Source organism: Epinephelus moara, chromosome 22 (assembly GCF_006386435.1).
Source record: "Epinephelus moara isolate mb chromosome 22, YSFRI_EMoa_1.0, whole genome shotgun sequence".
NCBI lineage: Eukaryota > Metazoa > Chordata > Actinopteri > Perciformes > Serranidae > Epinephelus > Epinephelus moara.
Genome location: NC_065527.1, coordinates 40844788 through 40867385, shown reverse-complemented (window position 1 = coordinate 40867385; position 22598 = coordinate 40844788). Strand labels below are relative to the sequence as shown.

The 22598-nt window shown below is 40.4% G+C and overlaps 2 protein-coding genes across 5 annotated transcripts; one reads left to right on the top strand and one right to left on the bottom strand.

Moving 5' to 3' along the window:
• Positions 1–11: 11 nt before the first annotated feature.
• On the top strand, positions 12–13202 carry scn1bb (sodium channel, voltage-gated, type I, beta b). The gene is made up of 6 exons (XM_050034345.1): positions 12–1356; positions 1447–1613; positions 6112–6349; positions 8790–8931; positions 9979–10053; positions 12700–13202. Exons 1-5 carry the CDS (start codon positions 1308–1310, stop codon positions 10046–10048), a joined length of 666 nt encoding a protein of 221 aa, XP_049890302.1. The 5' UTR covers positions 12–1307; the 3' UTR covers positions 10049–10053; positions 12700–13202.
• A 118-nt stretch (positions 13203–13320) lies between these two features.
• naxe (NAD(P)HX epimerase) lies at positions 13321–21911 on the bottom strand. 4 transcript variants are annotated; one of them, XM_050034340.1, is made up of 7 exons: positions 21820–21911; positions 20120–20310; positions 19887–19995; positions 19273–19383; positions 16932–17042; positions 16411–16558; positions 13321–14989 (listed from the first exon to the last, which is right to left on the bottom strand). In XM_050034340.1, the coding sequence occupies exons 2-7, from the start codon at positions 20290–20292 to the stop codon at positions 14790–14792; spliced, it is 852 nt and encodes a 283-aa protein (XP_049890297.1). In that variant the 5' UTR covers positions 20293–20310; positions 21820–21911; the 3' UTR covers positions 13321–14789. The 4 variants fall into 4 exon arrangements, with proteins under 4 accessions (XP_049890297.1, XP_049890295.1, XP_049890296.1 ...); XM_050034338.1 differs by having other exon boundaries at positions 21742–21899; XM_050034339.1 differs by having other exon boundaries at positions 20120–20307; positions 21742–21899.
• Positions 21912–22598: the final 687 nt, after the last annotated feature.

Here is a 22598-nt window from a genome sequence, read left to right as displayed (position 1 = left end):
TACTATCAGTTTAAAAGCAGTGGGGAAGGAGCTTAACTAGTCGTCACATACTGGATGTGCTCAGTCATACACGCACGGCCGTTTTTTACCGCAGTGTATCTGCAGCATCCTCTGGTCGGAGCGACAGAGGTGCCGCTGTGGTAGCTGTGGCGTAGGAGAAATCACCGTTATCTGGCACAGGACCGTATCTGTTTTATGTTTTTTATTTTTTATTTTTGGTGGGCTGGCTTTTTTTGTATGCCCTCGCGTGCGCTCACGCAGTTTTATCTGCAATGCCCGCACGAGCGAAGCATCTCTTCCACGAGCGCGGGGTGATCAGATAGGTGATATTGAAGTCTTTCCACACTCGGCTGTCATTGCAGGAGAGGACAGTGTATGTTTTTGTCGAGACGAAACGAGAACAGGAGGCCTCTATTTCGGACAGTAGGCTCTGGTGTCAAAGATCCGATGAAGGATTATCAATAGACCATTGGACTGGTCTGTATTAAATACTGGTAGCGTGTAGCCTGTAAGAGGTAGCCATTTATTATCATAGAGCATGCAATTTAATTATATATGCACTGGCATTTAAGTGTATTGTAGACGGTCAGTCAGTAGCTTGCATGTTGCACACCATATAAGCGCACATTTATCATAGTCTTTGTGTATTTGCCAACAGAAGAGAGCAGAGCATGTGGCCCCAGGCAGGTCTAATGATTGCTCTGTGCATCTCACATTAAGACCTCAGGGAATAAGATAATCAAATCTCAGGGTGTTGATCAGGGGAGCACTGTGAGTCACCAGATATCTGGATTGTTTCAAATGCTTCTTGATAATTAAAAGCAGAAGAAAAAAAACTTGAATGCATGTTGTTGAATAGGGATAAATCAACGGGCTGTGTCAAAAGCAGCAATAATTTGTGGCAATAAATTCAGCAACCAACAGAAAGCGGTTGCTGGCTTGAGGACTGTTAATACATCATACAAATTTAGGTGTATAAGAAAAGAGGATACATTATTGCACTTTACAATGCATGCTTAGCTGCAACAGTAGCTGCCTGATACATATATTGCATCAGCCTGCACTTTACTGATGCACAGCTTTTATCAACATAAAAGCACCAGTCTTCTTATGAAACCAAACAAAACCATTGCAAATATCTGTGTGATTATAACAAACTTGGGGGTGCTCGATTTATGAGTGTCATGAGGTTCATTTAAAGTTTCAACAGCAGTGTTTTTATTGCTCCATACAAGGAGTGTTGTTGTTAGAGTTACTACTTTTTGAGGCTCCTCATCAAATAAAGCAGCTGCTCGACATCCGCTGACATGGCGTCAGTACACCTGCTGTTCCTTTTGCTTCTGTGCACCATGTTCGGTGAGTTGAGCTGATTGTCTGGAGCTTTCATGATTTGTTGCTACATCATGTTCCACCACCACATTAATGTCTGTCTTTTTTTGTTATCAGTGTACCATTGTCATGGGGCCTGTGCAGAGGTGGACTCTGACACAGAGGCAGTGGCAGGCGAGGGTTTCAAACTGGGCTGCATCTCCTGCAAGAGGAGGAGTGAGGTGGAGGGTTCTGCCACCGTCGAGTGGTACTTCAGGGGGAAAGGAGAGGCCGACTTTGTCCATGTGAGTACAAGTCATTGCTAAAGGCTTTCTCTGTCTGATGCCAGCACAAAATATAACTGACACAGCACATTGTAAAGTACAGGATGCATTTGTGCCTCCAAAGGAGTATGACTCGTGCAAGCATCCTTAAATCACACTTGTCCGAGGCTACATTCCTCAAGACACAAGCTATTTATATATGCATGCATACACACTCATGCTCTCCTCCTTCTCCTCGTCTCTCTGTCTCTCTCACACACACATACGCCCTCAATCTCATCAAAGCGCCCGGTGCTGAGGTCATCGTGAGGTCCAGATGCAATCGATTGTGATATTTTACACCACAGAGATCATTATGAAAGCTCCAGAGATGACACACAGCTGTGGTGACCTTGTGTCGGACCCTCTGGGGTACATGCTGTGATAATGTTGTTGCTTATATGGTTTAGTATTGCATTATCTGAATTAATGTTGTGAAAAAAAGTTTTATCAACAGATATCGATTCTGAAAATTTGAAACCGTTTCAATACTCATTTTCCGCAGTATCAATACACTGGTGCCAGCTGCATATTCTCACTCTCTCTTATTGTTAAAGTTTACTACAGTCATTCTGCCGTTCTCTGATATATTGTTATATTTATTATGTTTACAAATTTTTTTTACATTGTATGTCCTCAATGTCAGTATTGTGTCAAAGTTAGAAATTCCAGTGTTGTGACAACACTAGTCCAAAGTATCCAAAAATTATACCAAGACCCTTTCTAACACAAAAAAGGTTTAAGGTTCAGTTTTTTGTGATGAATTTCAGCAAAAAAAATGTGTTAATGTTTATTTATGTGGCATAGAAAACATCTGTAATGTATTCACACATAAGTGCTATGTATTGTGGCGGAGAAACAACAACAACAGGCAGAGATCTTTCCAATAAAGATCTTCATTCATGTTTTACAAAGGTCGAGCTAGTCTGCAGAGTAATTGAGTTGTATATTTTATTTCATACACAGTCAGGAGTCAGGCACAGAACCGAAGTCCTTTCTTTGTCTCAAAGTCAAAAACCTGGCAATGTCCATATTACAGGAAATTCAGATCTCACCCCTGGGCCAACAGCTGCGCGGAACAGAACACATTTTTGGCAAAAATTAGCCTTGATGATCAAAGATTACACAAGAGTCCAGACATAGCTCACTCTCCACTCCAGTACTGCTCAATGTTGCTTGTATGGTGTACTCATATAGAGACAACAAATAAAATGAAATGCAGTGGCCCGGGTTTGAATCCAGCCTGTGGCCATTTGCTGCATTTCATCCCCCATCTCTCTCTTCCCCTTTCACGCTTACCTGTCCTGTCCATTAAAGGCAACAATGCCAAAAAAAAAAGAAATGTTGTGTATATTTTTATGAAATATACATGTATGGTTATGTAAAATATACCATAAGATCCAAGAGTGTCCCACAGTATTACATAAATAGATACATAAAGATAGACACAGACACTTCAGGCCAAACAGGGATGTGTTATAGGGCCAAATGCTTTGAAGCTTTGATCGTTGCTATGGTAATCGATGTCCAAATCAGCATTTTAATGCTCCGTTTTTTCTACACTACCATCCTAAAAACAATAATCCAACATAATTCATTATGCATCAACATTAATTATCAGTTATTCTCAAAAAATGATGATTAAACTTAGTGATAGGCCTAGTTTCATGAGTACACCAGTTTGACCACACTGTGACAGATCTACAAATACGCTAACATGATGTCGAAAAAGTCAAGCATCTGGAATAGTTTGAAAAGATGATCCCCAATAAGTCAAGTGCTAGATATGCCAGAGGAAACTTGCATATCACAATTCTACTTGGTAAAAACTGAGTAAAAGCAGCCGGTTTGCGAAAAAAAAAAATTTCTAGCTAATGCTACTGCGGCCTGCAAGCTAACAAAGTGTCTAATTGTCATGTTATTTTAGATGCATCGACCAACACCCCTTGAACCTTCGATTAATTGCAGATAGTCAGCACTCAAGCTTTGATTTGGGACAGCCCTTATATGTCAATACTACTTGTGCTTTACTGGCTGAATTGATTCTGCAGGATTGATACTTAAATACTCACAAGCTCTTCATTTGGTATCGATTCCTTTAGAAAAAATAGCAGTTACAAAATGAATATATACAAAACATGGATGGCGACATCAGCTCCAAACGTTATTAGTATTTTTGTATAATCTTTGTGCCAAAGCAGCCCTGATTTTTTGCCGGCTCTTGGCAAATGACTAGGGAAACCTATGTGCCAACAGAACAGCCGCACACAGTCGCACACTTCTTCATCAGACGTGGGAGAATGGCAGCGAGGAATCGTAACATAGTGTAGTGCCACCTTTCACCCTGTAGAAAAAAAATACAGCAAGATGCACTATTTGTGGAAAGAAAGTACCGCACAGCAGCAACATGAGTCACCTCTTCAAACATTTAAAAACAGCACAGTCTGAAAGTTAGAAGGAGGCTGAACGAAAAAACGAAGCTGCCGTAATAAGTTCGGCTAATTCATTTGTTATCAATGACCTGTATGCGTTGTGTAATTTACCTGTAAGTGTAATGATCTTTTTTCTTTTTTTAATGACAATTAATGTGAAAAATCATATACCCACTTAGGAAATGAGCAGCACTGGTGTGGCAGCACTAACTCCCCAGATTTCCCAACCACATAAAAACAAATTGCTTGTTGTTGCTCTTGTAAGAAACAAATTCCACAACAGCCCTCACAATGAAAAAACTCCTCCGTAATAATACTAGAAACAAATGCTTCTTCAGCAATAAACAAACGTGTTTTCAATAGTTAACAAATGCGTCTTTGATAATTAACAATGAAAGTAAACCAATAAACACAATCACAAAATAAAGCCAGTGGGTGCTACGTGATCATTAGGCGAACAAAAACTCTTGCACGAAAATACTCTGAACTGTCCTGACGCAGGTGACCTGATGGAAAGGTGTTCTTTTTTTTTTTTAAAGATATTTTTTGCCTTTAATGGACAGGACAAGTAAGCATGAAAGGGGGAGAGAGAGAAGGGGGGGGATGACATGCAGCAAAGGGCCACAGGCTGGATTCGAACCCGTGCCGCTGCGGCAACAGCCTTGTACATGGGGCGCCTGCTCTACCACTAAGCCACTGACGCCCCGGAAAGGTGTTCTTTGATAATCCCTACGTCTGGATTTCAGAATGCTCAAAGCCCCCCCTCATACAGGACGGCAAAAAATAGCAAAGAAATCTTAAAGTACAAGTGGCTGACAATATCTGCTAACATGAGGTCTATATTAGATGGAGGAAAGATCAGTATGCCCTTAGTGTGCATTTTTTTACCTCTCGTAAGCCCTAAGAAAGGGTGTTATGTGCAACAGGTGATCTGAATTACCCTCCAGTCAACTCAGGGAATTGTGACATTCAGCAAATATGAAATGGGACAAAGGAAATGACTGGAACAAAAAGTATCGCTATCTCATCAGATTTAAAAAGTTTGTAATCGCCCGTCCCTGATTTACTGTTTTTGTACATGTTTCTTTTACTTTAAAAAATTGTATCTGTTATTATTGTGTACACCATAGCACTGAGGGAACACAATTTCATTACCTGAGTATTGTATATGGAGAGAATGGCAATCATTTCTAGCTTAAACCTTGATATGAATGCTTCTGGGACTCATGGGATCATCTGCTCTTATTATTACCATTCCTCGTTGACTCTTACACCATCCCACCCACGCCTGTCTGCACCCATGGCAGAGAATTAATTAAAATTCAAATAAAAGCCAGCCTATAACATTTTAAAAAAGGCCTTCATTGGGAAGTCACATTTTATAGCAGTACAAGAAACAGTCCAAGGAGCTAGGAGATACAAAGGGAGTGTCTATTATTATATTAGCTGCAAAGTGACTATTATAATAGTCCCTTTGCAGCTATCTGGCTATTGTATATACACCCATCCCTACGATTCTGAGATTTAAGTAGTAAATTAACGATAAAAAAAAGTCACAAATGTACTGCCAGAAAATCAGGTGATGTAGTTTAAAGTTTTACACGGTCCATGTGGTGGATGAATGGGTGAAGCATAGGACTTAAACACAGGAGACTGGGGAATTGGGTCCCCTCTGAGACAACACTGGCTTATTACTTTTAGACTTATTATTTTCAGTTTTTTAGGATGTGTAAAGCTGCTGAATGGACACTGTGTTCAAAAATGTTAGTGGAATAGCTGAATAAACCAGTTTGGGTATACATCATATTTTGACATTGCGAGGAAACCCAGGAATATACACCCAGTTGTAAATAGTATTGTTCTCTAAGGACACCTCGGTGTTAATAGCATGTGCCAAATATTAATCATCACAAAAAAAAGAAGGGACATTACATTCAAGAGCTTTACACATTATATTTAATGCATTACAATACTGACTGTAGGCCATACAGTAGGAGTTTTCTGTCGTGGCAGAATTTTGATTAACCTTGATGTCTCTGTGGCACCAGATCTACACCTACAACGAGGAGGGCCCCACCATCGAAAACGACCACTTTTCAGAACGTGTGGATTGGAACGGAAGTAAGAGGAGCAACGACATCCAAGATGCATCTATATACCTGCTCAACGTGACCTTCAACGACACGGGCACCTACCGCTGCTTCTTCTACCGAATCCTCTTCTACGAAAACTACGAGTACAACACTGTCGTCAGCAAGGTGGTCCACCTCAGTGTGGTGGCTAAAGGTACGATGAAATCAACTTAAGAGCTCTACAACTATTTTGTCTGTGATAAGAGCACACTAGTAGTAGGATTTGAGAACATAGCCTGGACAAGGTGAGGGTATACCAGGCAGGTATTATCGGTTACTGTTCATAAACAGTATCACCAGCGAAAGTGACAGTGAAAGCCAATTCCAGATTTAGTCTTCTTCTGTGTTTCGCCTCGCTATATTTGCATGTTATTTTGGTGTTGTGTCCCTTATTTTTGTAGCTTCCTCGTGAATGCAATCTGCTTACAGTGTGGCATATGGTCACTACCTTTAATCAAGTTCTGACCTCACCTACGTGTTGTACCCAGGAACATCCTGAACATAGCAAAAGAAATCAAGAAAATACAGGCAGATAATACACCATCATACACTTATTGTGGGTCCTAAGTGATGATTGATAGGGATTACTTTTGTCTATACATTGTTTGTACTCATTGTTGAACTCTTATAATCCATGTAATCGGGAAGGCTGCAATCACATGAGCAATGTACTGACAGGAGTAAAGAAGGAAGTTGTATAAAGAGAGAAAGTCTGCATCAGGAGGCAGGTTGGGGTGATAGATGGGTCAAACAAACACAGGACTTTCCTTCAGGTGATCAGTGGTTATTGCCTGTGTGAAACCAAGTGAATTGTTGAGTTATTTTAATCTACACCCATCAGCCAGTGTCACAGTGCAGTGCAATGTTCTGCTAGGAAACTTTTGGTCCTGGCATTCATGTGGATGCCACTTGACACACTCCACCAACCCAAACACTGTTGCAGACCGAGCACACCCCCTCATGGTAACAGCTTTTCCAAATGGCAGTGGCCCCCCCAGTAGGACAAGTTCAAGGCATCATAATCCAGAGCTCAATCTGATTGAGCATTCATGGGACATGCCAGTACCTCAGAGGTACCCCCGATTAATGGTGGGGCCTCTTGGATTGGACCTGTCTCTGACCTGCCGAGGCGTGGACACAGGACCTGTGGGGAGTGTCTGGGACTGGGGACTTGACAGCAGATCCTTTGAGTCCTGTTGGTAACAAGGTGGGGTGCTCGTGTGTCCCACGTATGCATGATCAGATTTGGATTTGGGGAATTTCAAGGCCAGATTGAGGCTTTGAGCTCTTTGTCATGTTCCTCGGGCCATTCCTGACAAGTTTTTGCAGGGTGGCATGGCATGGTCCTGTTGGGGGGAGGTATTGCATTCGGGAAGTGTCGTTGGTATGAAGGGGGGTACTTGATCTGCAGTAGTGTTTTGGTGGGTTGAGTGTGTCAAGTGGTATCCACATGAATATAAGAACTTTCTCAGCAGAACATTGCATTGTAACAAAATGATCAATGTTATTTACTTCACTTGATCGGTGTATGTCGTCACTATGTTTCCTAAACTTTACCAACGTAGCTTAACTAGCCCAAACCTAACCTATGGAACTTCATGTAAAGGACGTAACTTGCAACACCCAAAAAAGTGTCTTTTCTTATACTTTCCCAATGGAACTTTACTTTCCTTAACCTATATGTAACTTTACGTTAAATACGTAATGTGATGACACCCAACCATGTTTCTTTTCCTAAACCTAAGCTATGTAACCTTGTTTTCCTAAATCTAACCCATGTAACTTTTCATTATGATGTAATGTGACAACATAATTCACGGGGCTCTAATTCGTTGGATATGATGCAAACTGTCGTATGTGCATTTTAATAAGATATCATATCATCAACCACTTAATATGGATTGTCACTATGTAAAAAGTCACACTCACAGGTAATAAGGGCACTCCACATTAATATGGAGGGTTTAAAGTAATACATAAACAGTAGGTGCCACTCCTTATATTATGTACAGTTTCTGTCAGCATATGCTCCATATTAGATGGTACATTCTTTATCACTGTGCATATTGCAAGACTATAAGACCATAATGTACGTAGGAATGAGATGATGGTTCCTTTTAATTTGATGCAAACGTGATTTTACCATAAAAATGCTAAGACTCAGGTTATGTGCATAGCTAAAATAACTCTTCAGAAATAGCAAGACAGAACTCCCATGTATTATCACAGTGCCTGGAGTCTCACTGTGGTTTTATTGTCCACTTTGACTACAACAGTCAGGATACAGTCCCAGTAAGCATCAGTTCTTTTAGAAATATTGAGTTTGAGATAGAACAACAAACCTAACAGTTTTAAATGACCAAATTCACAGGTAACATGTAGAATATCACAGAGAGGACTCCTAATATAATGCAGTTGATCAGACAACATTCTTAAAACATCGTAGTCACACTTACTGAAAGAAATCCCACCAGATGTAGATTGGACTTCTCTTGATAAGGGCTGAATTCCAGATTTTCTAGAATTTCTGCTTTGTCAGGTTGCCTCTTTGGTGTTTGTCTAATTTCTCGCCTTCCTTGTTTTCACGTGTGCAGCGACCAGAGGAACAGCTTCCATCGTGTCCGAGGTGATGATGTACGTGTCCATCATTGGCCTGCAGGTCTGGCTCCTCATAGAGATGATATACTGCTACAGGAAAATAGCAGCAGCTGGGGAGGAAGCATTACGAGAAGCAGCGTAAGTGTTTTTATCACGTACAACTGTATGTGCAGTATGTACATACATGAAAACCTTGTAACTCCAGTTTTGGTTTTTAGTTTGATTGAAAGGACAACACTGCATAAGAAAATTCTGTCTTTGACTAATGCAAACCTTTCAACAACTTTAGCCAAAAAAATGTTTGGTCAAACTAAAAACGGCTGCATTTCCCAGCTCTTCAAAAGGAGACGCTTTGGAGATACAAGGTTTTTATCCAATATCAGGTGTGTGTGTTGTAGAGCCCACAACTGCTGGATTTTTTAAGGCAAATACCTGCTTAGATTTTTGAGAGTAAAAAAAATCCAGTAACGGTATATCAGCCATTATTAGTTTTTAACATGGACACATGACATAAGCAACCATTTTTCCTTCCTTAAATTTGGTAACTAAAATTACACATTACAATTTTGTGTAACTTACTGGCCAGCACATACGCAAGTACTGATATATCGGTCAGGCTCTATGCTTGTAAAGCTTGAGCACACAATTCATTAACTCGTAAGACCCAGTTACACAAGCATTCAAAGCCAATAAGTGTCCAGTGGAATCATAGTTATTGTTGTACTCCAACTCTTAGACATTTGGTGTGAAAATGATGCTTTGAAAAGTGTGCATTTCCCCATGAATGCTGCCTTATTTTCTTCATACTCTATCGCTGAAGTCAAGTCTACAATTTAAACTTTTACTTTGTTACATCCTCTCTTTGGTTCGTATTTCTCTCTTGCACTGTTCTCTAACCTACTTATTTTTAAGATTATCAGTGTTTCCATTGTGTTTGTGTGTGTGTTTTCACCTGTGTCTCTTTGTCTCACGCTCCCTCCGTCTACTTGTCATGTTTTCGTCTTGTCATCCTCCTCCCTAGTAAAAACCAAACCCTCCCTCCTGTAAGTCAAAAAGGAACAAAAACCTGTCACACAACCAAAGCTGTGATGTTTTGTTTTTGCATTTTTCACCCATGTTTTCATTGTTCTAAAGTAAAAAAGTTTAACATTGTTTTATGACATTGTTTTTTCTTTCTCCTTCTAGAAATGCTGAATATTTAGCTATAGCCTCGGAAAGTAAAGATAACTGTGCAGGGGTGCAGGTCGGAGAATAGCACAGGTATGTTTGTGATGTGAGCAGCATCATTCCCACTTGTTATCAGTCCTGTCTGGGGCTGGGTATTGAAAATTCTACATTTGTTTGGTCCCCTCTAAGCTGTGTACATATCAACCATTTCAAACTTGACAACACAAACAATCTAAATGGGTCCAATTTCCTGTTGAAATGTTTTACAGTGTATAGAGACAGAGCGCATTTGAGCCCCGCCCCCACCAGAGGAGAAAGCAATTCATTGCTGTCCATTGACTTTGTATTGTATGAAGGTGCCTCCTTGTCATTAAAATCAATTAGCAGACAACAGAAAAATGCCTGAATGCTGCTGTGTGGTGGGATGCACTGCTAACATGATAAAAAGCTTAGACTTGAGTTTTAATAAGCTGCTGACCCGAAAAAACGTCTTTTAGGCAATAAGACGTGAGGAATCAGCAGGAAGATAAGGAAAATCTGTGCGATCCTGACATTCAGTGTGCCCAGTTTTACATGTGCAGCAAGCATTAGGCCTATGCTATTTTGGCCAGACAGACTGTAGAAGTAAGAGCTAACTAAGCTATGCAAAGCCTGGTTTTGATCATCAGTTAAATAACACTGAGATCAAATGAGAATATTTAGTTTGTCAATACACCTTTTCCTCTCTGGTGAACATAGGGTGCTAATATCATAGTTACAGAAACATATATACCTATTTGTATTTGTCTATATAGATACGTATATACATCAATTAACCAAAACATTAAAACCACTGGTGGGTGAAGTGATTAACACTGATCATCTTGTTACAGTGCAGTGTTCTGCTGGGAAACCTTGGGTCCTGGCATTCATGTAGATGCTACCTGACGTGCTCCACCCACCTGAACACCATAGCAGACACAAGTGCTAAATGGTTAACGACAACCTACATTCATTTTAAACAACAACACTTGTCAATGGCAGTGCCCCCCCAGCAGGACAGTGCATCATGCCATGCCACAAAAACTGCTCAGGAATGACCTGAGGAATGTGACAGAAAGCTCAAGGCGTCTACCTGGCCTCTAAATACCCCAGATCCCACTCTGATCAAACATTTGAGGGACGCGCTGGTACTCCAGAGGTATCCTAGATCTATGGTGAGTCCTCCTTGGACCAGACTTGGCTCTGACCTGTCAAGGCATGGACACTGGACCTCTGGAGGGTGTCCTTTGGTGTCTGGCATCAGGGCGCTACCATCAGATCTTTTGAGTCCTATGGGTTGTGAGGTAGGGTACCAGAATGTCCCAGGGGGGCCATAGCTACTGGGGAGTGCTGTTGCCATAATGGGGGGTGCCTGGTCTGCACTGGTGTGGCATCCACACAAATGTCCAAACCCCAGATTTCCCAACAGAATGCTGCATTGTAACAAGATGATCAGTGTTGTTCACTTCACCTGTCAGTGGTTTTAATGTTTTGGCTGATCGGTGTATATGCCTACGTATATTTGTCTACATGCATACGTATATATATCTATGGCTAATACAATCCTTTGACTTGCTGAAATCTACTGTGTGTAGCTAGCTTTTGTTGGTGTTTCAGCTCTTGGCTGCATAGCAGGCAGGTGTGGTTTTCAGAGTGTGATGCATTGCGCTCTGTCTCTATGTGAATGACATCAGCTGTAAAGATGGACCTAAGCTGTTGCCTGGCAATGCAATTCCATTGAAAACCATCAAGGACCAAAAGCTGGCATTGACTACTCGCTCACATTCATCCACTCATTCTTTGATCAGTTCAAGTTGTTGAACATTTCTTTTGGAAAATAAGCTTATTTGTTTTCTTGCAGAGAGGTAGATAAGATAAATGTGAAATTTCTACACCTCAGTTTGTACGAGATATAATAAGTTAGCTTCAGCTGTTCCATCTGTTTTCAACCTTTGTGCTAAGCTAGCAGGCTGCTGGCTACAGCTTTACATTTACCGTTTAGACAAGATAAGTCCCAACAATGTCAGCGTATTCTTCTAACTACTCCAAACCTGGTGTAGTCAGAAGGCTTGAGACTTCCTGGTTAGATTGTACATTAAATTAAATGATGAATACATTTAGGCAACGTTATTGTGCTGCTGCTTGTGTTCAGGCAGCGTTTTCCTTTCCTCCTGTGTTAAATGAAAAAAGGGTGTTGTATAAATCTAAAAGACTTTAAAAGAATCTCAGTATGACATATAATTTTCAGTACCAAAACTCTTGTACCTGATCTCAAATGTATACCCAGCCCTAATTCTATCAATTTACTGAGCAGCTGCCATATGTCAAATTGCTGTTTTTTAGGCACAGCTTCCTCAAACTATTGTATCACACATCTGCCCTGGTGGTTTTCATATACAGATTTTTGTTGAAACTATTTTTTGAAGCCATTTAGTTTCTAATATTTACCCCATGCCATTACCATATAGCATATCAATGAGGGCAGACTAAATATTTGAACCATATAACACTGTTTTATACAGTTTCAACAAAAACTGAACATCATAACCTTCTTTTGCCACTTAGTTCTTACATTAGCTTTGGTTAAGTGCACCTCTGTCAACTTAGTGTGTATTTTAGACGGTTCCAGTGTTTATTAATGAACTGGATTTTCTATAAAAACAGAGGTTTTGAATCACTGCCATTTAATCCATTAACACGTATTGTCTTCATCTTCAGGTTTCCTCCGTGGACAGAAAACATCCTTCCACCCTCTGACCTGCATGTAGACAACTTGGAGGAAAAACCCCTCTTCATCTCGAGCCTCCATTTTACCTTTTCCTTGGCAAATATCCCACATGGATATGACATACAAAGAGAGCATGGTACCAGCACTGTATATAATATCCTGCGCTGCAAAAGCATGTCCTGCACTTATTTGACGAACCATTATGCATTAATGAGCCACATTGTCCAGAGCATATACTGTACATGCAGTATTTCTTTAAGTATATGTAGTCACACATTTATATAAAAGGGAAGTGGTACTATGGGCGCCATGAGGCTGATTGTAAAAGAAAGCTTTTTACTAAATCATCACCACCCAATGTATGAATAATGCAACACACGTGTATGGTAATTTCTAAAAATAGAATGTGATGGACTATGATAGACTGTCTTTCAAGTTGCTAGTTGAACATTCAATGAAATCTTAAGGTGTACTAATAAAAAGTGAAAAAGCACATGATGGAGATGAAGTCTTCTGTTGATGCATGTCACAGAAATGTTGTTGATTCGTCTGATGACTGTTTCAGAGCTGAAACAGATGCCTGTTGTTACAGAAATAATAACAATGCAGACAACAGTCGATCTTTTTTTTATTATTATTTTCATGTAGCTGAAGCAACCACCACCTTAAAGCTTTGTGCTTCAACATGAAAACAAAATCGTCCAGAGAGCTATTAATTATAACACCTTATTGGATGAACAGCCACCACCATCCACTCGATGGGAACCAATGACATTCCCAGATTAAAAGGAATAGTTCAACCTTTAGGGAAAAAACACTGATTTTATTTCTCTGTAAAGGTTAGGGCCCTGACACACCAAGCCGTCAGTCGCCCATTGGTGAATGCTGGGCCATCAATGACAATCTGTCAAACTAGTTTTTGTGACGTGTTGGCCCTTTTTGGTCAATTCAGCATGTTGAATCTGCGTGGGAGCCAGCAAAGCTCGTCAGTGAATGAAATGACTCTGATTGGCAGTTCAGCTCAGGCCAAACATACGGCTTAGGTCAAGAGGGCGTTAGATCGAAACAAACGTGTTACATTAGGTGAGACTCATTTTTTAGCAGTTGAGCTCTTTAGCAGAAACTGTATGGAGAGATGTTTCCTCTCACGCAGGCACAGAACATCAGTGCTAGTTGGTCGTTGGCTGTCGTCTTTGCAATGTGTTCAGGTGCAACTTTTTGGTTGAGACACAGGCAGTGTGAGATGATACAACAGTCAGCCTTAGTCACCACTAGTTCTTTGATGTTGGTTTGGTGTATCTAGGCCTTTAGATTTGAGGGCTGAAACCTCTCTCAAGTCTGTGTGTTAAGTACAGTCGGAGTCAGGACATCAAAATTCTTACAGCACATAACATCCTGTACAACTACAAACTGTCAATTTCACATTCCTGTCTGTTTATTATTTTGTTGTTGGCACTGCTGTTGCAAAGACAACTGAACTGAACTTTCTGTTTTCCTCAAAGCCTAAACACTACTAACAATACAGGACACACTGCAATTTGTTTTTCCACAGTGACTTCTATTGTTCCACTGTCTGCTATTTTCAGGCTACTAGGGATACTAACTGCAAGTAACTTAAATAACTGAGATCTACAGGGGAAAACAAAAGCACTATCCTCTTCCTGTTTTGGTTGCACAGTGGTTAACCCACTTCCTTTATGCCGGAAATGGAGGCTTCTTTTTCCCGGGAGATCGTATCTGGTGGCAGCAAGGCTTATGGGAAACCAATCTAAGTACAGATCGTGTCATTATTCTATAGCTCTTACAGTGTGCAATAAACATTTAGTTAAAGCAAGAAAACTGTCTATTTCCACTTTAATTTGTGAGATTTAGAAGTGCCAGGCTAGCTGTTTCCTTTGTTTCCAGTCCTTATGCTAAGCTAGGCTATTACCTCCAGACTCCAGCTCTGTAATTATGACACAAAAATAAATTAATCTTAATCATCTGACTCTTGGAAAAAAGTGGGTAAGAATTATTTCCCAAAATGTTTAACTATTCCTTTAAAGAGGACACCCATCCTCTCATCAAACCTTCAGTACATCTACAGTTGTAACACGCAGTCTGTGCCAGGATACTGAGGCAGGTTCAGCTGGTACTTCCTCTCTAGACCCGGTGGCACAAACCGGCCTCCCAGGAAGTGGTATCGTCCTCTGAACAAGGAGGCAGACTTCTTAGGAGCGGTGAGAGAGATGAGCATGTCGGGCTGCAGTCCATCTGCACTGCCCTGCTCCACGTCCCAACCTTTGACAAAAACAAAAACAAACAGGATGTCACGATCCACAACAGGCTGCTTCTTCTTCTTCTTGTGACTAAATATTCTCAGCTGTAGAAGTGACAATCAGGTCATTAGTTTTGAAAATATCTTGGTGCAGAAGGTTTGGTCTTATGTTAGCACTACAGGAAAAGTCAAAGGGTCACCAAAATCGATGGGACTCTTCCGTTTGGGAGCATGAACAGCCAATTACATGCAAGTCCAGTGATTGATTTTCAAGAAATTCTACGCTGGTCACACACAGATGAATAGAAGCAATGATATAAAGTCAAACCCCCTCCACCACAGCTAACTGTGATTGTTGAACGATTCTACTCACCGAATAGCTGATACATTTGGATAAAAAAAAGACCATATTGAACATTTGATATCTTAGGCACCAGGATTTTTAAACCATCAAGACTTCTAAGCAATAGGCGATTAAAAGGGGACGATGCCATCCCCTTATTTGCAAAATGAAAGTGGACCCAGACGCCTTTGATGACTGGAGTGTGTGAGAGACACACACGGTAGAGACCAGATGAGGGACAAAAGTCAGAGAAATGCATGAGTCCAGAACAGAGTATCCGTATCGGTACTCAAACCTTTAAGGTATCGACTGAAATAACCCAGTACCAAGTAGCATCAAACTTCTCCAGACAAACGATACTTGCATTCAAGCCTTCTTGTACCCACATCTAGGAAAACATTAGTATTTGTATGGTTTTCTGGCAGCCAATCACAGCAAGCGTTGTTTGATTTAATGTGACATGTGACTAACCCACTACTGCAGCAACCTATACTGTCTGTAATGGGCTGAAGTCGAGCGCTGTGCTTTTGATGGAGTTGGCAGTTCAGCCTGCAGAGATGCCAGCGAAACATCTGAAAATACGTCTATACTCCACACCAGAGTCCTGTACAGTCTGATTTTTAAGATCTGCTCCCAAACCGGAATTGCAATGTGCGATACCGCACCCGCCCCGCCACCCACACATATGACCAATTACCTTCCAACACAAGATCTGCAGTCCCACCCAATACTAAACTAAGCACAAAAAGTAAGGAAATCTGTGTTTGGTGGATTATTTCTTTGTTGTAACAATGCTTCTTGGCAATAAGTCATATACCGTTGGAGAGCCTGTTTACTTCCCTTTTAAATGGTGCCACATTTGTAAGGAACATGCATTTGTGGGATGAGCAGCAGAGCTGAGTTTGTGGGATGAGCAGCAGAGCCGAGTATGTGGGTTGCGCCCATGAAAGATTTGCCAAATCTTGGCATTTTACATAACTAAATGCTCCCATTCATATAATGGGTAAGATTAAAATTCACCAACACGGTAACAAGTGCATTTTTATTTAGTGGAAATCCAAATTCCTCTCCTTGGGGAGTGCTGAGTGTGTGAGGGCTGACCTGAGGGGATGTCGATGCTGGCTACGGGGGCTGTCGTCTTCCTCAGCACGTCTAGGATGGAACCAAAAGGCTCTCGCACAGCCCCCTTAAAGCTGAAGCCGAAGATGGCATCTATCACCAGGTTGTAAGCCTCATCAATCACTCCAGCCTGGGAAATCAATATTTTACAGAAACATTGTTGTTGGTTTTTTTTACATTGCCTTAAAAGAGCAACAAACATCAACATTTCACTGGCACAAACTGCATGTGTATAACCTGAAAGCATCAGTAAATGACTCATTAGTTATCAAGTATATTATTGACTGTTGTCTGCTGCAATAAAAACTCTGACCCAAATCCTCCCACAGGGATAATTTAGGCTCCATCTACTCTGAACTGCAGTCTCATTAATTGAGATCTAATCATGTGTGATACAATACTTGCAGAGCTTGAAATGAAATGCACATTCATAGACACAAAATGCAGAAGCATTTTCTTCACCACCGTGGATCACACTGCTGCATAATTGATTAATGCCAAACCTCAGGCATCTCAGTCAAGAAAGGGATCTCCATTTTCTGGCACTGTGTGGTCAGGCCCTGGAACAGAGGCTTGTTTGGCCTCTTCGGATACAGGATGGTGGGCTCGTAACCCTGCAACAGCACACAGAGTGACAGAAGACATTCTTCATAGTTTAACATTTTAAAGCCACAAGTTTGAGCAGGCAAAGTTAACCTCTCCTCCGCACAGACGGCTTTAATAAAAGTGAAAGGGTAAAGAATGCCTTCAGACTGATTCAAAGCTGCCACTGGAGGATTCATTTAGCAAACGCTGCCCTTAAATGGCCTTCTGTTCTGCAACTTAACTGCCTGAAGTCAGAATCTTGCCAAATACACAAATGTTGTGCAGCAGGGGTGGAACAAGTATCCTGTAGGATCCTTTCCTTCAGTAAAAGTTGTAATATCTCATTGTAAAAAAAAAAAGATGGAAGTCCTGCATTTAAAGTCCTGAAACTAAAGAAAATAATACCTATCATGACATTTTTGTAGCTGGTTGTTAGAGCTAACAACTTCATACAGTGTTGGGCAGTTTAATAAGCAATAACCTCAACCTGTAATACAACCTTCTCTGTTCTTTGTTGTAGTAGATGGTCTGGCTGTATGTGCATGTTAGTGAATGTGAGTCCCCGTGTGCGTATCCCACTGGCTAGCTAATCGACGCCGCTCTACACTGGGCTCACATGGCGTTTACCAATGATAACGCAGCAGAAACGTAGCACCCACCCTCGGTACTCGCCAGGTTAACATAGTTAGCTCTGTCAGCACCGTTGCCATTGTTAGCATTGTTAAGTTAGCACCATTAGCTGCTAGCCACCAGCTCAGACACCTCCATGTTGAGAGTCGTGTACAGACAATCTCGGCTCAGACTGTGAATCACAGATACTGTATGCTTTGAATGTTGCAGACAGCTCCTTCAATAAGTACCTCTGAATTTTATTTTTACATATTTAAAATCTTTTTTAAGATGACTGTATTGTTTATAATGAATTGCGAGGTACTGAGGTTTTACTGTAAAAGATGTCTGACTGATGCAAAATTAACTAAATTATTATTAACAATGCAAGTTTTAAAAACTAATCATATGTCTTGTATGAAAAACCATTTGCAGAGTAACTAGTAGCTATAACTATTAAATAACTGCAGTGGAGTAGAAGTAAAATTGTACCATGAAATAGCAATACTCAAGTAAGTCCAAATAACCCAATATTGTATTACAGTGTAAGTACTAGGGTTGGGTACCGTTCATAATTGAACCGATACGGTACCGGATAATATTTGTTTTTCAGTTTTAGTTATATATTGGGGGGACATTTTGGGCATTGGTGTGGGGGACACGTGTCCCCCTCAATATATATGGCAACTACGGCCCTGTCAGCATGCATAATTAGGCTGCAGTTGTCTGGGTGCGCAAAGGTGAAGTGCGCTTGTCTTGTCATACAAAGTTTGATGGAGTGTCAACTGGACAATATGGAGATATTTGCATCTTGAAAGCCGGACTACAAATGTGGATAGACAGGGAGAAACATACGCAAACCAAAGACGTGGTAAGACACGATACTCCTCACTATATGAAGTGACTGATAACAAGATCTGTATAATGGATTGTAAAGAAATTTGTCAGGTTTTTATTTTGTAGACAATTGATCTGGATTTCTAGCGTGATGGGATGACAGCGCAATGATGTGTGTGGTCCTGCGCTTTCATGTGATATGCGTGGCATTTCTGTGTGAGCCTGCGTTCGCGAGTAATCCATCCAACAGTAATGTGTGTGCAAAGCTGTATGAAAGCTCTGTTATACATCATTTTATTGTAACTTTATCATTGTTTGTCGCTGTGAAAACATTGGATTACCGACAAGCGGCCTTGTCGGAAAGCTACAGTTCCGCTGCGTGGCTTCTCGCTATGACGCACGGTCGCGGAAAAAATCCACAGAGAAGAAAGGGTGTGAATTTGGATGCACTATGTGTCGTTCGGGCCCATAGTCTAAACTTCTCAGTTTCAACATTTTATTGAGAAAATTTAGGAACATTGCTGCACGTTAACTTTTGTCTGCACATTTTTTTGTCGCCATTGTTGCTGAGTCTGAGGTGTGAGTCATGCACTCTCGCACCGCCTCCACCTCAAGTACCGAAATTTGGCACCGATTCATTTTAAGTCAATCAGTACTCGGTAGTACCGACGTGAATCGGTACCAAGTACAAAAAGTACCGAGTTTCGGTACCCAACCCTAGTAAGTACAGTGTTTGAGGATGTGTATATTCTTAGTTACGGTGCGCCACTGCTGCAGAGAGATCTGACAGTCACCAAAGTAAAGGCCACTCACAAAGAGTTTAAGATGTCGGGCACAGACCAGGCCGTCGCCTCCGTTGTTACCTGGTCCACAAATCACCAGCAGAGAAGGTCTGGCCTTCACCAGGGAAGTAATAGGATACGCCTGCAGGAAAAAACAGACAGAAAAAAATCTATACAGCACCACACCACAACTGGTATATGACAAGGAAAAGAGGCTTTTCTTTCCATGCTTCTAGTGATGTAGAGTCAGAAGATGAAGAAAGTAATCAGATTATTCCCCTCTTCAGGATGTAATCTGATCCAGACATACCCGTTTACTGTAAATGCAAAACCTGGCTTCTGAAACACAGCGTGACTTCTGTAGCAAATATACCTGATATCTGAAAGGTCTTTAAGGTTCATTGAAAAAACACTAATAAGATCAGGCTGTTTTTTGGAGGAATGGATTATATATCGCTGACATTAATCAATTATAATGCCAAATTGGTTGTTGTTGTTGCTGTTGTTGTTTTTATTGTCTTGTGCATTAGTCTCCCATTGTTCTTTATCAGATGCTTGTAAAATACTTTGAACTGCACAGACTTGTACAAAAGGTGCTGTACAAATAAAGTTATTTCAAAATAAGAGCCCTGGTTGACATCTCACCCTGGAGATGGCTGTGGCACAGCTGAGTCCAGCCAGCTCCATCAGCTGATCCACGCTGAAGCCGTACTCACTGAAGAGTTCCTCGTCAATGTGCTGCGCCTCCTCCTGCCTGTGGAGCATCTACAGGTCAGTTTGGACAGTCTATACACACACACACACACACACACACACTCAGTCTGTAAATGGATTTAGTGTGTAAATTCTGTGTCTGTGTACAAGAAATAAAACTTTACCCGAGATACTTGATGGTCTGGGCCATGGTGGAAGCTGGTCTGCTACTGAAACAGTCCTTCTTGTGGTTGTTAGCTGCAGCATACAGCGGGCATGTCCCTGTCTGAGCGAGAACTGCCGTGGCCCTTGAGGTCACCAGGAAGCCGATCCCAAACAGAGCCCGCGCACTCAACATCCAGATGGATCCACACTGCTGGAACAGAAGAGAGCACAGCATTCTACCATGAACTGAAGGAAGTTCGTCCTCACATCAATCCCATGACTTAATAAACCGATAGAAGTGTAGCGGTGGAGCCTACTAAACAAGAATCTTTTACATGAAGCAATGCCCGCAGGCTGTGGTTCAGACAGACTACTTCAGTGCTGAAGTTCATTCCCCCACTTCTAAAAGTTTTGCTGCTCAGTCTGCTGACATCACTGCCTCCTACAGCTGCTACACTGCTTTCATTACTTGTTTGCATTTTTCTCTGCTCCCTCTCTCCACCTGCAGGCTGCGTACTCACAGTCCCTCAAGAATATTTGCATCCATCAGCCCTCAACCCTCAGCTCCTGCTCAATATAATTTACAGGAAGACAAGACTCTTGATGCCAAAGTTAATTACATTTTTATACAATTACTTATAATTTGGGCTGACTGATCAAACAAAGCACTTTACACTCATTATCTATTAATCTGTTGATTATTTTTGCTCAGTCATTTCATCTATTAAGTGTTAGACGAAATTAAAAACATCCATGGTCTCCAGGTCAAATTGTTTTGTCTGGAAAAAAAAGTCAGTCGATTTATCAATTAGTCAGTTCTTTTAGCAAAGACACCAAACATTTGCTGGTTCCTGCTGCTCAGATGTGATGATTTACTGCTTAACTTACTGTCAAATTATTGTACATTAAATATCTTTACATTTTGGACTGTTGGTCAGACAAAAAAAAAAAAAAAAAGCAATTTGACTATATCAATTTGAGCTTTAGGAAACAGATGGAAATTTTTGTTTATATTTTAATGAAATTTTACAGACTAAATTAATGAATCAATAATAAAAATAATACGCTAATTGACAGTCCAAAATCACAAACTATTACATTTAAAAAATTATATTAATCTTCACATTTAATAGCTCCAGTGTTAATATCAAGTGGAAACAATCCTCTCTTTAACTGTTATGATATATAATAAATCTGTCTAATTAACAAATAAAAATGGGCAAAATGAGAGATACAATTAAGTGAACAGTTTTAAAACCAGTTGGACTTTCAAACAGTTAACTTGATGACTACATAGAAAGTGATTGTGTCAGTTCATATTAATACACTCCATGCTGGTATTGTTTCATGTGATAATCTTTACTTTACTTTTCATCTCTGTATCACTAAATGTACCTGTAGTGCGTTTAGCAGAGTAGCTAGCTAACTAGTTACCCCTTGATGGAGATGGCAGTAATCGTCAAGTGTGTTAATTTAAAACTGATGAGTTTCAGTATAAAAACTAAAGACTTAAAACACAGGAAGTTCACGTTGTACTTGTGAATTCAGTCTACAGGCTGTTGAGTTGTTGTGAGTTGCTAGCTAACGTTTAGCTCCAGCTTGACTTTGCTTGACTTCGTAACACATATTTTGTAACACTCACCAAATGTTAGCGAGCCTTTCTGTAAAACAACTTCACATGCACGTTTTCCCTCACAAACAATGCAGTGACACCACTTACAGATCAATAATTAGCTTATTAAATGGTAGCAGCTGTGCAACAACACTTGCAGCCCAAAGACGTCACCCACTTCCGGGTTTGAAAGAAACGTAAACGCTGCTCTAATTTCAAAATAAAAGTCCGACCCCTGGTAGAAAGTAGGCTACTGACAGGTGTTTATTGAGTAACTTTATTATTATTATTGTCATGAAAGTCATAAAAGTGATGGAATAAGTATTTACATACCTAAGTAAAGATAGAAATGCGACACTATAAAGAAAGTCAATGTACAGAGATAAAAGTCCTGAGCGCTTTTTACTGAAGTAAAAATACAGACAATTCTAGAAATACAGTATACAAAAAGTAAAGGCACACATTGAAAAATGATTTCCCCTCTCAGAATGTAATATTCAGTGCTATACTAATAATTTTGCTATTCATTACTGTTAAATTAACATGTGAGCAGAATTTTAAAAGTTGTTGCTAAAATCTTAAACTGTAAAGTTGTAATAAGTGGCAGATATATGTAGTGGAGTAAGAAGTATAATATCCCTCTGATATGCTGTAAACTAAATTAGTTCATAAAATAGAAATTACCTACAGATACCTTAAAATGATACCAGAGGTTAATGTTAACTGATAAGAGTATTAATGTGTTGATGTTTTAAACATACAGTTCAAAAATGTTCATATATTCACTTTTTGTTGTCTCAAATTTTTAAAAGACCATAGTAAATTAATCACAGTCAGAGAGCTACAATCAGTTGGTCAAATAGATTTAACTCCACAATTACAATAGC

What these genes read in the sequence shown, in the direction of transcription:
- scn1bb (XM_050034345.1), top strand. Translation starts at nt 1,308, where the DNA reads ATGGCGTCAGTACACCTGCTGTTCCTTTTGCTTCTGTGCACCATGTTC. An exon ending in GAGAGGCCGACTTTGTCCAT is followed by an intron (nt 1,614 to 6,111) that starts GTGAGTACAAGT and finishes CTGTGGCACCAG; the next exon opens with ATCTACACCTACAACGAGGA. An exon ending in GAAGCATTACGAGAAGCAGC is followed by an intron (nt 8,932 to 9,978) that starts GTAAGTGTTTTT and finishes TTCTCCTTCTAG; the next exon opens with AAATGCTGAATATTTAGCTA.
- naxe (XM_050034340.1), bottom strand. Translation starts at nt 20,292, where the DNA reads ATGTTGAGTGCGCGGGCTCTGTTTGGGATCGGCTTCCTGGTGACCTCA. An exon ending in TCTTGACTGAGATGCCTGAG is followed by an intron (nt 16,559 to 16,931) that starts GTTTGGCATTAA and finishes TTGATTTCCCAG; the next exon opens with GCTGGAGTGATTGATGAGGC. An exon ending in CAGCATCGACATCCCCTCAG is followed by an intron (nt 14,990 to 16,410) that starts GTCAGCCCTCAC and finishes TTTTTGTCAAAG; the next exon opens with GTTGGGACGTGGAGCAGGGC.